Here is a 14,644-nt window from a genome sequence, read left to right on the forward strand (position 1 = left end):
AGGTGCTGCTACTACAAATAACAACTTGACAATGAAAACTTCCTGCAGAATCTACTTTCTGATATATTTCGCAGCTACATGGGAGGACTCAGAAGATAAGAAGGTTCAACTTCCAATGTATTTACATTTACCAGCAGCTGCTTAGTTGCCACAAGTGCACCTGGCACACTGGGGAATCCAGTTATTGCATGGAGTTCAGCTAGTTATAAAAGACGATGTCTATCAGCTGCATGGAACATGCCCTCACAGCTCCCCCATATATGTTGCACAGATGTGGTAAGGTAACCTAAAAGGAGGTGGAGTTACGTGAACTGAGGGAGTTCACCTGGACAGAGTGGCTGCGGCCAGTAGAGACAGTCTGCAATCACCATGAACTTGACAGATGCAGAATAACATCCTTGAGAAAGGTCTTGTTCAGTTGCATAATGCCTCATCAGATCCTTGATGGGTATATATAACTGAAGAGCATAGAGCTTACCAAGCTGCTTTCCTCAGCAAATGTTTTAGCCTTGACTGCCTTCTGTGGCAGAGAAACAGGCTCACCACACTCTGAGTGAAGAAATTTCTCCTTCACTTAGTCCTAAATGGCCGATTCCATGAGGTTAGACTGTGAACCCTGACTCTGGATTCCCCAGTCAGGACCATCCTATCTGATCCTGTTAGAATTTTAGAGGTTTCCGAGAAACCCACCTCCCTCTTTCTTCTATACGCCAGTAAATATAGCCCTAACCGATTCAATCTCTCTTCATACATCAGACCTGTCATGCCAGGAATAAAATCTGGTAAAACTTAATTGAGCTTTTTCTGTAACCAGGACATTCTTCCTCAGATTTAAAAAAAGAAATCGCTCACAAACTTCAGGTGTAGTCTCACTCAGGCCTTATGCAACTGCACCAAGGCATCGCTGCTTCTGTACTCGAATCTTCCCACTAGGAAGCTTAACATATCATTTGACTTTCCCACTGTGTGCTGCACCTACATGCTCACTTTCAATGACCTACATATAAGGATTCAAGGTGTTGCTGCACCTCCTTTCCCAATCTATCACTAGATAATAATCTGCCATTTTTACTACCAAAGTGGATGACCTCACATTTATCCCCATTATACTTTATCTGTTGTGTATTTGCCCATTCACTCTACTTGTCCAAATTACAATGAAGCCTGCACAGTCCCCCCCTCACCCAGATGCAAAAGTACAACTAACTAAAAGTAAAATGGAACAAGTCTTCTTTAAATCAGGGAAATTCAAGGCCTATGATCTGAAACATTTAATTCCACTTTCTTCTCAAGTGTAGCAGGACTCTATGGTAGACCAAAAATCTAACTCAATTGTGAATATATTCCTCCAGTGTTCTCTATGGTGCCCATCTGAGAAAAGAAATTCCTCATCTCTATCTTAAATGGGAGACTCTCATTCTCAAAACATGCCCCCTAGTTCTAGATTGCTCAAGCCCCATTGTAAAAGTTCTTTACTAAGTGTAACATAAGGAAACTGAGGGAAATTAAAATAAAGGGGAGATAAGAATGATTTTATATGCACAAGTTGTTAACTTTATAATGCAATATAGCACAAGAACAGGCCCTTTGGCCCACCAAGCCTAATCCTTATTTAGATCCGCCACCTATTGCCCATGCACGGTTTCTATCCCATTGTTCACCTCCCAAACATGCGTCTATCAAAATATGCCTCAATTGTTACTAACATGTCTGTTTCAACTACCTCCACTGGCAGTGCACTCCAGGCATACACCACCCTCTGTGTGAAAACCTTTCCCTGCACTTCTCCACTAAACTTTCCCCCGCTCTCCTGGAACCTGTGCCCTCTTGTGGTTGACCTTTCTACCTTGGGTAAAAGCCTCTGGCTACCCACTGCTAGGCATCTCTAACAGCTCTCTATCAGCTTGCCACTCAGCTTCTGTCTTTCTATTGAAACCATCTGAGTTTATCTAACCTCTCTTCATAACTTATACCCTGCAGACCAGGCAACATCCTTGTGAACCTTCTCTGCACCCTCTCCAAAGCAGTCACATATTTTGGTAATGTGGCAACCAGAACTGCACACAATATTCTAAATGTGGCCTAACTAAAGTTTTGTACAGCTGGTAACATAACTTGCCAGCTTGTATATTCGATGTCCTGACCAATGAAGGCAAACTTGCTGTATGCCTTCTTGACCACCGTTTCCACCTGTGTTGTCACTTTCAGGGTTGTGTGGATCTGTACATCCACATTCCTCTGTATGTCAATGCTCCTAAGAGTTCTGTCATTATTGTATAACTTGTACCTGAATTTGATCTTCCAAAATGTATCACCTCGCCCTAAATATCAGAGATATTTTACTTAGAATACATGGAGTTTGAACCATCAAATCACTAATCAAATCTGAAAATCTTAGGCAAATCATCCACCTTTACCACATCTTAACATGACCAACAAACACAACCACATCGACCAACCTATTTCAAGTGTTAATGTGCCTGGTACAAATGACAAAACAAAAATGCACATTATCAATGTATTATCGAATATATAGCAAATGCTTGAGTACCATTCTGTACTGTCTGAATCAGCTGGCTCAGAAGCAAGATTAGGAATATTAAAATAAATTTAGATAAGTCTACAGATTTTTGTTGGTTAAATAATTACTTCATTAACTCAATAATAGGATATTTCCTATTATGCAGGTGAGAGGAAGAAGTAAATGTTTAAGAAAATTATTGGGTAATAATATGGAATTAGCCACTCAGAATACAGTTCTTTCAACATGCACAGTATATAATCACGCAAAGCATTGAAAGCAACACTCAAATTAGGATAGAAACATTTATTTTGTATATTTTATGCATGTTTTGTGGCCAATGTTAAAAGTAGATTGTCTGTCTTCTACAGCAAGCTTTTTTTTTCAAAATATAATGATCTATCATTTCCATTTAGATTGCCAAGCAATAAGTAAGAAGAGACTTATATCAAGTCTGAAGCTTAGTAATTCTCCAAGCCATAACGAAATGCACAAAGTTAATAGGCATGTGAACAAAGTACAAGAAAAAGTGGGCAGAATGAGCCAGTTGGGTGATTTTGAAGCCACCAAAGGCTGTTTCATTTAGGAAATGAAGTTAAACCCGCAAAGTAAATAGACTGGATCTTGTGAATAACAGCAAAGCAGAGTTGTATTCCATTCATTGCATCTCAGGTGGTAGGTGCCTGGAATGTGTTGCCAGCACAGTAGATGCATGAATAGGTGGGGAGCAGAGGGATACAGATGCTTCGGCATTGGGTGACAGGTTTAGACAGTAGATTTGGATCAGCTCGGGCTTGAAGGGCCGAAAGGCCTGTTCCTGGGCTGTAAATTTTCTTTGTTCTTTAAAACACATTCTGCATTTAAAACATGCTGCCCTGGCAACAGCATAAATCTATTATGGAGTTAACTAGACAGGCAAAGTCCTCTGTTGATGTCACAAGCTGAAGAGCCTGAGTGTTTTTAATGCACTTCTAATCATTTTAAAAGTTGAATAAAGGAAATCATGAACGGTAACTCCTCCTCTAGATTGTGAGCAAAGTTGGGTGCCACTCGGCAACAGGCTTCAGGTGTTTTTTTTTGGGGGGGGGGGGGGGGAAAGAAAGAGGAGGGTGGTAGTGATGCCATAGTGTTTTGACAGTCCATCTGATTTGAAGAGTTTCGCTTCCAGGAGTCCTAAACTAGTCAGTGTAAATGAAAGTGTATATAAAGGGTCAATCATTCCAAATTTAATTGCTGACAGGTTCTGCTAGGCTTGCCGGTGTGAATTTCCTCACAGACCTTTCTGACAAACTGCAACTTCTTTGGTTCAAAACACATCAGCTCCCCTTAAGTTGTGGGCCCACAGCAGCCATGAGTACCAACGACGTCTCAGTATTCAATGCTAATGGAATCATAAGACCAGGGTCAAAACTTATTTCAGTTTCACACATACACGTGTTGAATCTAGCAATAGAAATGTCCAAGAAAAGCAATGCCTACAAGAGTGAAAGAAGCTGGATCATCATCATAGAGCATATACAAAGCCAGGGTCAACTTCAAAATTCAGAAGATGGTCAACAATTGTAGAGGTGTCAAAAACATGAACTCAAATGGAATTTAGTTCTTAAAACATACTTAACATTTTGAACCTACTATATTTAGAAAAGGCAAGGTCAGTAGAACATTTTATTTTGCTAACATGAACAAGCATTGTTGAAAATCATATATACTCCAGGGTCTAGCCAATCTACTTGACACTGAAAGTAACTATACTCACAGGAGCAGTTGGGTCCAAAGGTCCCAGGAGGACAACAGACTTGGATAGTATCTAGACAGAGCCACTGGAATAGATCTGGGTACTCTTCCTGCCTGCAAAGAATTAAACAGATTATTGGCCAAAACACAGAACGGCACCCACCCCGAAGGTGAGTACACAAAACGTTTTTAGTGAGTCACTCATGCACTGCTCAGTTCAACTCTCCCACAACGTTGAAGAGAGGTCATCCTATCCGGGACAATGCAGCAAGATATCGCCTTTTCTACAGGTGCTTTACAGAATAAGAAAACTCCCTCAGATGTTCATAAAGTCCAGGATGCTATGATCTCCAACACAAAAAATACAAATAAAAGTTTACAAAGTCACATACCCACTATCAGCAGTTGTAGAGTATCATTTTTTGTCCTGATTGGGAAAGATAGGTACAAAGCCCAATTACCTACTTTCACAGTTGAGGGACAAAAGAGAGTTAGCATATTGCTGAAACAATTTCTGACCCAGGATGGTCAGAAGGTCAGATGGTCCCAGCTTTGGGACTTTATGTAAAATTGTGGCAAAAGAAAGATAATGCTCAGGACAGCTTGAGGAATTTAAATACTCACTTTCTGAACCACCAATTTTCAATATGATCTTCATTCTGTTCCACCATTTGATTACAGTCAAAGTTCATGCTTTCACATAGTAGTTCTATGATTTCTAGTAGACGTGTTTCACTGTAAGCAGAAAGATGAAACATTATTAATAATGGATTCTGCACATAAAATATTACAATTTGATTATAGTTTTAACATAATCAGACTAAGCTAGTCACAAGATCGAAAATCACAATCACCACTTGAACACAGGGCAGGGAAGATCTACAAGTGGATCTGAAGCAGCAGCAGAAATTGTGACGGATCAACAAGAACACCAGCCACAGATTAAAACTTCTGCTTCAAGGAATCAACACTTGCTGTATTATAACTGTTCACACTGCCTCAGCTGAAACCATTGAATTGATTATTAACCTTGACATTAAATCGTAACTGCTTCCTCAGCAAAACAAGTTTTAAAAAATACTTAATACAAATAAAGATAGCCAATGGCCCAATCTAACATCCAAATCAAAAAGACCCTACAACCTCTCCCCAGATGTTATTGATTCTCAAATAATTCCAGGTTTGTTGCCTCTATCGCAAAGAATTTCTTTACATTAAGCCTGCATTAACCTTTATTAGTTTAAACGGTTTCCCCATGTTCCCTCTATAACACCATAAGATCCAGAACAGAATCAAGCCATTCTACCTATAGAGTCTGCTCCATCATTCAATCATGGCTTTTACATTTCTCAACCCCATTCTCCTGCCTTCTCCCCTCATTTGAAGGTAAATAAACTGCAACTTCATTTGAAGTTATTTGCCAGATTTACCCTTTACAATAATTTTTACTGTAGAATATTTTATTCCTCAGGAGGTCACCTCATGTTATCACCAATATATGCGGCACATAATGAATTCATGGTCAGTATACCATGCTAACTAAACAACTAACCAGTGCATCGATGGGTACGTGCAAGAGCATTTTTAAGATAGAAGGCTACAAGTTTTTAAAAATAGATTCAGCAAATTATTAGAATCAACACCATCTTAAAAAAAAACAGACTGCAAGGAATTAGAAGCCAGGCAGCATCTGAAAATGAAATGTATAAACATTTTGAATGCATTTATTTTCAGATCAGATTGCCTGGCTGTGACATTAAAAATATCTCTATCACTGCAGTTTCATTTTTACCATGCAGAATCAAAGCATAATTATGTTGTGAAATATTGCATGGAGTTTATGCAACAAGTGATGACAGAAACCTCCAGTTTTCATCAGAATGTGGGAACTGCCAACAAAAACCAGTCATGCCCCAGTCTGAAATTTGCCTTAAAATCCCAGCAAGGGTCCAAATCATCCCAAGAACTGTATAACCAATACTCTCACCACCACAACAATGGTCATCTATAGCAACATCTGATTAAGTTACATGACCCAATCTATGTAGTCCCTTGCATACACAGGACGACCTTAGGCGCATACCTGATTTCATACTTCGCCAAATTTTTCTTTTCCCAATCAGTGTTTCCACCACCAAAATTCTTGTTTGCAGTTTTTTCCATTCCCTAAGAATATAAACAAGGTAAAAGACTCTACTTACAATGAGATATATACCACATATACCAGTTGGCTGTATCATGCTCATTTTATGAGTACATTACAGGTTCTGCACTACCTTGCAGCAAACCTTTTACAACAGAGTGTTTAGCTTCTTCTCCAGTTGGGTCTAGGTTTTCAATCCCTAAATAAAGAAAAAGTAGAATTCTAGCTACTGAGTACTTTTCAAGGCAAATGATTACAGCTAGGGAGTTGGAACAATAAATACAATTGTCAAGACCATTCCCACTACTGGGACTAATTGAAGTTTTAAAATTGAAATGCATATGCCTCCTACAAAACTGCATCACCAATTAAAATACACCTTCTCACCATCACACAAATTGCAACCAACTTTACTTTTAAAAAGACAGCCAAGAATACTGAATAACAAATTTCATATTTCGTAATTTACAATGAAAAATTATATTCAAAACCCAAAATAACAGCAGAAAGGGAAAAAGAAAATCATTTATTCAATTTGACCATCATAGCTGGACTTTTCATCAATAGAGCAACATATGGCTCCACCAGCAGCATTTGCATTTTAAATACAACCATCTCTTTTGAGCTAATTATTACCAAAGCTCCACCAAGCAGCATCTCAGTAAGTGAGGGGGTTCTAGAATATTAATAAAGCAAGAAATAGGAAAGAATGGTAAAATGACATTGTAATAATCAGAAAGAATGAATGGGAAACAAAGTAGGGATATGCAAGTTAAAGGGTAGAATCGACTTCATAGATAGGATAAATAGACAAAGTCTTTTCCCTTGGGTGGGGGAGTCCAGAACAAGAGGGCATTGGTTTAGGGCGAGAGGGGAAAGATATAAAAGAGGGTAGTACGTGTATGGAATGAGCTGCCAGAGGATGTGCTGGAGAGTAGTACAGTTGCAACATTTAAGAAGCATTTGGATGGGTATATGAATAGGAAGGGTTTGGAGGGATATGGGCTGGGTGCTGGCAGGTGGGACTAGATTGGGTTGGACCGAAGGGTCTGCTTCCATGCTGCACATTCCTAGGACTCTTTTAGCCCCAAGTAGATTGGGATAAATAACCCGTTGTTTTATTTTCTTGTTTTATCATAAAGGAAAACTCTTTGCATCCACTTATGGCATCTTCACTTGCCCCTTTAGGACTTTGTATTCATAGCTCATCCAGAACCTCAGGATGAGTGGTTAGCAGAGACAAAACGTAAGCAGAGCAACTGAAACTGACTGGCCATATGGCTCAAAGTCACTTCTGCTAAAAGCATGCTACTTTAATAACACTGCAATTCCCCTCACAACCAAAGCAACAGGCAAAATTCTTTGGCGTAATTCCTTACCTTTCTAAAGTTCTCAGTGATATGACGACAAATCTGACAGGAATCCTGTTTAGTAGCAACAGACTTCAGAAACTGTAGCGAAACAATAGAGTAGAGAAGGATCCAAAGGACTGGAAAGATGAATAGCCTGTGGCTCAGGAGCGGACAGATGTTCATTGTGAATTATAAAGGGCAGGCTGCACAAAACAAAAGAAAACCATAATAATCACATAAAGGAGATCTGTGTCTAATCAGAGTAAGATATGGCAGAAATATTAAGGACACTACATGAGTAAACTTTGTCAAATAGTCGTTCAATCTTTTAGTGTTATGAGGCTTGTAAGATTATGGCCTATCATTAATGTTACCTATTAATGGGAGGGGGGGGGAAAGAGGGGGAGGGGGGGGGAAAGAGGGGGAGGGGGGGGGGAAAAGAGGGGGAGGGGGGGGGAAAAGAGGGGGAGGGGGGGGGGAAAAGAGGGGGAGGGGGGGGGAAAAGAGGGGGAGGGGGGGGGAAAGAGGGGGAGGGGGGGGGGAAAGAGGGGGAGGGGGGGGAAAGAGGGGGAGGGGGGGGGAAAGAGGGGAGGGGGAAAGAGGGGGAGGGGGAAAGGGAGGGGGAAAGGGGGGGGAAAAAGGGGGGGAGGGTGGGGGGGGGAATGGGGGGGAGGGTGGGGGGGAAGAGTGGGGGGGGAAGAGGGGGGAGGGTGGGGGGGGGGGAAGAGGGGGGAGGGTGGGGGGGGGGGGAAGAGGGGGGAGGGTGGGGGGGGGGGAAGAGGGGGGAGGGTGGGGGGGGGGGGAAGAGGGGGGAGGGTGGGGGGGGGGGGGAAGAGGGGGGAGGGTGGGGGGGGGGGGAAGAGGGGGGAGGGTGGGGGGGGGGGGAAGAGGGGGGAGGGTGGGGGGGGGGGGAAGAGGGGGGGAGGGTGGGGGGGGGGGAAGGGGGGGGAGGGTGGGGGGGGGAAGAGGGGGGAGGGTGGGGGGGGGAAGAGGGGGGAGGGTGGGGGGGGGAAGAGGGGGGAGGGTGGGGGGGGGGAAGAGGGGGGAGGGTGGGGGGGGGAAGAGGGGGGAGGGTGGGGGGGGGGGAAGAGGGGGGAGGGTGGGGGGGGGGGAAGAGGGGGGAGGGTGGGGGGGGGGGAAGAGGGGGGAGGGTGGGGGGGGGGGAAGAGGGGGGAGGGGTGGGGGGGGGGGGGGAAGAGGGGGGAGGGTGGGGGGGGAAGAGGGGGGAGGGTGGGGGGGGAAGAGGGGGGAGGGTGGGGGGGGAAGAGGGGGAGGGTGGGGGGGGAAGAGGGGGGAGGGTGAGGGGAAGAGGGGGGAGGGTGAGGGGAAGAGGGGGGAGGGTGAGGGGAAGAGGGGGGAGGGTGAGGGGAAGAGGGGGGAGGGTGAGGGAAGAGGGGGGAGGGTGAGTGGAGATCAGGGATGGAGATGAGGTGGGGAGGGTGGGGTGGGGAGAGATCAGGGATGGAGATGAGGTGGGGGAGGGTGGGGTGGGGAGAGATCAGGGATGGAGATGAGGTGGGGGAGGGTGGGGTGGGGAGAGATCAGGTATGGAGGTGAGGTGGGGAGAGATCAGGTATGGAGGTGAGGTGGGGGGAAGGTGAGGTGGGGGGAAGGTGAGGTGGGGGGAAGGTGAGGTGGGGGGAAGGTGAGGTGGGGGGAAGGTGAGGTGGGGGGAAGGTGAGGTGGGGGGAAGGTGAGGTGGGGGGAAGGTGAGGTGGGGGGAAGGTGAGGTGGGGGGAAGGTGAGGTGGGGGGAAAGGTGAGGTGGGGGGAAGGTGAGGTGGGGGGAAGGTGAGGTGGGGGGAAGGTGAGGTGGGGGGAAGGTGAGGTGGGGGGAAGGTGAGGTGGGGGGAAGGTGAGGTGGGGGGAAGGTGAGGTGGGGGGAAGGTGAGGTGGGGGGAAGGTGAGGTGGGGGAGGGTCAGGGATGGAGGTGAGGTGGGGAAAGGTGAGGTGGGGAAGGGTGGGGTGGGGGAGGGTCAGGGATGGAGGTGAGGTGGGGGAGGGTGGGGTGGGGGAAGGTCAGGGATGGAGGTGAGGTGGGGGAGGGTGGGGTGGGTGAAGGTCAGGGATGGAGGTGAGGTGGGGGAGGGTGGGGTGGGGGAAGGTCAGGGATGGAGGTGAGGTGGGGGAAGGTCAGGGATGGAGGTGAGGTGGGGGAGGGTGGGGTGGGTGAAGGTCAGGGATGGAGGTGAGGTGGGGGAGGGTGGGGTGGGGGAAGGTCAGGGATGGAGGTGAGGTGGGGGAAGGTCAGGGATGGAGGTGAGGTGGGGGAGGGTGGGGTGGGGTAAGGTCAGGGATGGAGGTGAGGTGGGGGAGGGTGGGGTGGGGGAAGGTCAGGGATGGAGGTGAGGTGGGGGAGGGTGGGGTGGGGGAAGGTCAGGGATGGAGGTGAGGTGGGGGAGGGTGGGGTGGGGGAAGGTCAGGGATGGAGGTGAGGTGGGGGAAGGTCAGGGATGGAGGTGAGGTGGGGGAGGGTGAGGTGGGGGAGGGTGAGGTGGGGGAGGGTGAGGTGGGGGAGGGTGAGGTGGGGGAGGGTGAGGTGGGGGAGGGTGGGGTGGGGGAAGGTCAGGGATGGAGGTGAGGTGAGGGATGGAGGTGAGGTGGGGGAGGGTGGGGTGGGGGAAGGTCAGGGATGGAGGTGAGGTGGGGGAGGGTGGGGTGGGGGAAGGTCAGGGATGGAGGTGAGGTGGGGGAGGGTGGGGTGGGGGAAGGTCAGGGATGGAGGTGAGGTGGGGGAGGGTGGGGTGGGGGAAGGTCAGGGATGGAGGTGAGGTGGGGAGGGTGAGGTGGGGGAGGGTGAGGTGGGGGAGGGTGAGGTGGGGGAAGGTCAGGGATGGAGGTGAGGTGGGGGAGGGTGAGCTGGGGGAGGGGGGGGTGGGGGAAGGTCAGGGATGGAGGTGAGGTGGGGGAGGGTGAGGTGGGGGAGGGTGAGGTGGGGGAGGGTGAGGTGGGGGAGGGTGAGGTGGGGGAGGGTGAGGTGGGGGAGGGTGAGGTGGGGGAGGGTGAGGTGGGGGAGGGTGAGGTGGGGGAGGGTGAGGTGGGGGAGGGTGAGGTGGGGGAGGGTGAGGTGGGGGAGGGTGAGGTGGGGGAGGGTGAGGTGGGGGAAGGTCAGGGATGGAGGTGGGGTGGGGGGAGAGGGTGGGGTGGGGGAGAGGGTGGGGTGGGGGAGAGGGTGGGGTGGGGGGGGAGGGTGGGGTGGGGGGGAGGTGGGGGAAGGTCAGGGATGGAGGTGAGGTGGGGGAAGGTCAGGGATGGAGGTGAGGTGGGGGAGGGTGAGGTGGGGGAGGGTGAGGTGGGGGAGGGTGAGGTGGGGAGGGTGAGGTGGGGGAGGGTGAGGTGGGGGAGGGTGAGGTGGGGGAGGGTGAGGTGGGGGAGGGTGAGGTGGGGGAGGGTGAGGTGGGGGAGGGTGAGGTGGGGGAGGGTGAGGTGGGGGAGGGTGAGGTGGGGGAGGGTGAGGTGGGGGAGGGTGAGGTGGGGGAAGGTGAGGTGGGGGAGGGTGAGGTGGGGGAGGGTGAGGTGGGGGAGGGTGAGGTGGGGGAGGGTGAGGTGGGGGAGGGTGAGGTGGGGGAGGGTGAGGTGGGGAGGGTCAGGGATGGAGGTGAGGTGGGGGAGGGTGGGGTGGGGGAAGGTCAGGGATGGAGGTGAGGTGGGGGACGGTCAGGGATGGAGGTGAGGTGGGGGACGGTCAGGGATGGAGGTGAGGTGGGGGAAGGTCAGGGATGGAGGTGAGGTGGGGGAAGGTCAGGGATGGAGGTGAGGTGGGGGAAGGTCAGGGATGGAGGTGAGGTGGGGGCAGGGCAGGGATGGAGGTGAGGTGGGGGCAGGGCAGGGATGGAGGTGAGGTGGGGGCAGGGCAGGGATGGAGGTGAGGTGGGGGCAGGGCAGGGATGGAGGTGAGGTGGGGGCAGGGCAGGGATGGAGGTGAGGTGGGGGAGGGTGAGGTGGGGGAGGGTGAGGTGGGGGAGGGTGAGGTGGGGGAAGGTCAGGGATGGGGGTGAGGTGGGGGAGGGTGGGGTGGGGGAAGGTCAGGGATGGAGGTGAGGTGGGGGAGGGTGGGGTGGGGGATGGTCAGGGTTGGAGGTGAGGTGGGGGATGGTCAGGGTTGGAGGTGAGGTGGGGGAGGGTGAGGTGGGGGAAGGTCAGGGATGGAGGTGAGGTGGGGGAGGGTGAGGTGGGGGAAGGTCAGGGATGGAGCTGAGGTGGGGGAGGGTGGGGTGGGGGAAGGTCAGGGATGGAGGTGAGGTGGGGGAGGGTGGGGTGGGGGAAGGTCAGGGATGGAGGTGAGGTGGGGGAGGGTGGGGTGGGGGAAGGTCAGGGATGGAGGTGAGGTGGGGGAGGGTGGGGTGGGGGAAGGTCAGGGATGGAGGTGAGGTGGGGGAGGGTGGGGTGGGGGAAGGTCAGGGATGGAGGTGAGGTGGGGGAGGGTGGGGTGGGGGAAGGTCAGGGATGGAGGTGAGGTGGGGGAGGGTGGGGTGGGGGAAGGTCAGGGATGGAGGTGAGGTGGGGGAGGTGGGGTGGGGGAAGGTCAGGGATGGAGGTGAGGTGGGGAAGGTCAGGGATGGAGGTGAGGTGGGGGAGGGTGGGGTGGGGGAAGGTCAGGGATGGAGGTGAGGTGGGAGAGGGTGGGATGGGGGAAGGTCAGGGATGGAGGTGAGGTGGGGGACGGTCAGGGATGGAGGTGAGGTGGGGGAGGGTGGGGTGGGGGAAGGTCAGGGATGGAGGTGAGGTGGGGGAGGGTGAGGTGGGGGAGGGTGAGGTGGGGGAGGGTGAGGTGGGGGAGGGTGAGGTGGGGGAGGGTGAGGTGGGGGAGGGTGAGGTGGGGGAGGGTGAGGTGGGGGAGGGTGAGGTGGGGGAGGGTGAGGTGGGGGAGGGTGAGGTGGGGGAGGGTGAGGTGGGGGAGGGTGAGGTGGGGGAGGGTGAGGTGGGGGAGGGTGAGGTGGGGGAGGGGTGAGGTGGGGGAGGGTGAGGTGGGGGAGGGTGAGGTGGGGGAGGGTGAGGTGGGGGAGGGTGAGGTGGGGGAGGGTGAGGTGGGGGAGGGTGAGGTGGGGGAGGGTGAGGTGGGGGAGGGTGAGGTGGGGGAGGGTGAGGTGGGGGAGGGTGAGGTGGGGGAGGGTGAGGTGGGGGAGGGTGAGGTGGGGGAGGGTGAGGTGGGGGAGGGTGAGGTGGGGGAGGGTGAGGTGGGGGAGGGTGAGGTGGGGGAGGGTGAGGTGGGGGAGGGTGAGGTGGGGGAGGGTGAGGTGGGGGAGGGTGAGGTGGGGGAGGGTGTGGTGGGGGAGGGTGAGGTGGGGGAGGGTGTGGTGGGGGAGGGTGTGGTGGGGGAGGGTGTGGTGGGGGGAGGGTGTGGTGGGGGAGGGTGTGGTGGGGGAGGGTGAGGTGGGGGAGGGTGAGGTGGGCGAGGGTGTGGTGGGCGAGGGTGAGGTGGGCGAGGGTGAGGTGGGCGAGGGTGAGGTGGGCGAGGGTGAGGTGGGCGAGGGTGAGGTGGGCGAGGGTGAGGTGGGCGAGGGTGAGGTGGGCGAGGGTGAGGTGGGCGAGGGTGAGGTGGGCGAGGGTGAGGTGGGCGAGGGTGAGGTGGGGGAGGGTGAGGTGGGGGAGGGTGAGGTGGGGGAGGGTGAGGTGGGGGAGGGTGAGGTGGGGGAGGGTGAGGTGGGGGAGGGTGAGGTGGGGGAGGGTGAGGTGGGGGGAGGGTGAGGTGGGGGAGGGTGAGGGATGGAGGTGATGTGGGGGAGGGTGGGGTGGGGAAGGTCAGGGATGGAGGTGATGTGGGGGAGGGTGGGGTGGGGGAAGGTCAGGGATGGAGGTGAGGTGGGGGAGGGTGGGGTGGGGGGAGATCAGGGATGGAGGTGAGGTGGGGGAGGGTGGGGTGGGGGGAGATCAGGGATGGAGATGAGGTGGGGGAGGGTGGGGTGGGGGAGATCAGGGATGGAGATGAGGTGGGGGAGGGTGGGGTGGGGGAGATCAGGGAAGGAGATGGGGTGGGGGAGGGTGGGGAAGGAGATGGGGTGGGGGAGGGTGGGGGAGGGTGGGGGAGGGTGGGGGAGGGTGGGGGAGGGTGGGGAGGGTGGGGGAGGGTGGGGGAGGGTGGGGGAGGGTGGGGGAGGGTGGGGGAGGGTGGGGGAGGGTGGGGGAGGGGAGATCAGGGATGGAGATGGGGTGGGGGAGGGTGGGGTGGGGGAGATCAGGGATGGAGATGAGGTGGGGGAGGGTGGGGTGGGGGAGATCAGGGATGGAGATGAGGTGGGGGAGGGTGGGGTGGGGGAGATCAGGGATGGAGATGAGGTGGGGGAGGGTGGGGTGGGGGAGATCAGGGATGGAGATGAGGTGGGGGGAGATCAGGTATAGAGGTGAGGTGGGGGAGGGTGAGGTGGGGGAGATCAGGTATGGAGGTGAGGTGGGGAAGGGTGGGGTGGGGAGAGATCAGGTATGGAGGTGAGGTGGGGGAGGGTGGGGTGGGGAGAGATCAGGTATGGAGGTGAGGTGGGGGAGGGTGGGGTGGGGAGAGATCAGGTATGGAGGTGAGGTGGGGGAGGGTGGGGTGGGGAGAGATCAGGTATGGAGGTGAGGTGGGGGAGGGTGGGGTGGGGAGAGATCAGGTATGGAGGTGAGGTGGGGGAGGGTGGGGTGGGAGAGATCAGGTATGGAGGTGAGGTGGGGAGGGTGGGGTGGGGAAATATCAGGTATGGAGGTGAGGTGGGGGGGGAGGAGGGGGGGGGGGGGGGGGGGGGGGGGGGGGGGGGGGGGGGGGGGGGGGGGGGGGGGGGGGGGGGGGGGGGGGGGGGGGGGGGGGGAGGGGGGGGGGGGGGGGGGGGGGGGGGGGGGGGGGGGGGGGGGGTGGGGGGGGGGGGGGGGGGGGGGGGGGGGGGGGGGGGGGGGGGGGGGGGGGGGGGGAGATCAGGT

The 14,644-nt window shown here is 53.6% G+C and overlaps 1 protein-coding gene across 1 annotated transcript in view; it reads right to left on the reverse strand.

The window, feature by feature from the left end:
* Positions 1-14,644, reverse strand: part of LOC140483664 (protein disulfide isomerase CRELD1-like) — a 38,754-nt gene that overhangs the window by 14,107 nt on the left and 10,003 nt on the right. The window contains exons 3-6 of the mRNA XM_072582021.1: positions 7,778-7,953; positions 6,339-6,421; positions 4,880-4,990; positions 4,278-4,369 (exon numbers count right to left, since the gene is read on the reverse strand). Of these exons, the coding sequence (XP_072438122.1) occupies positions 4,278-4,369; positions 4,880-4,990; positions 6,339-6,421; positions 7,778-7,933 (442 nt within the window). The 5' untranslated portion in view covers positions 7,934-7,953. The remainder of the gene's footprint in view (positions 1-4,277; positions 4,370-4,879; positions 4,991-6,338; positions 6,422-7,777; positions 7,954-14,644) is intronic.

The sequence above is a fragment of the Chiloscyllium punctatum genome, chromosome 12 (genome assembly GCF_047496795.1).
Source record: "Chiloscyllium punctatum isolate Juve2018m chromosome 12, sChiPun1.3, whole genome shotgun sequence".
NCBI lineage: Eukaryota > Metazoa > Chordata > Chondrichthyes > Orectolobiformes > Hemiscylliidae > Chiloscyllium > Chiloscyllium punctatum.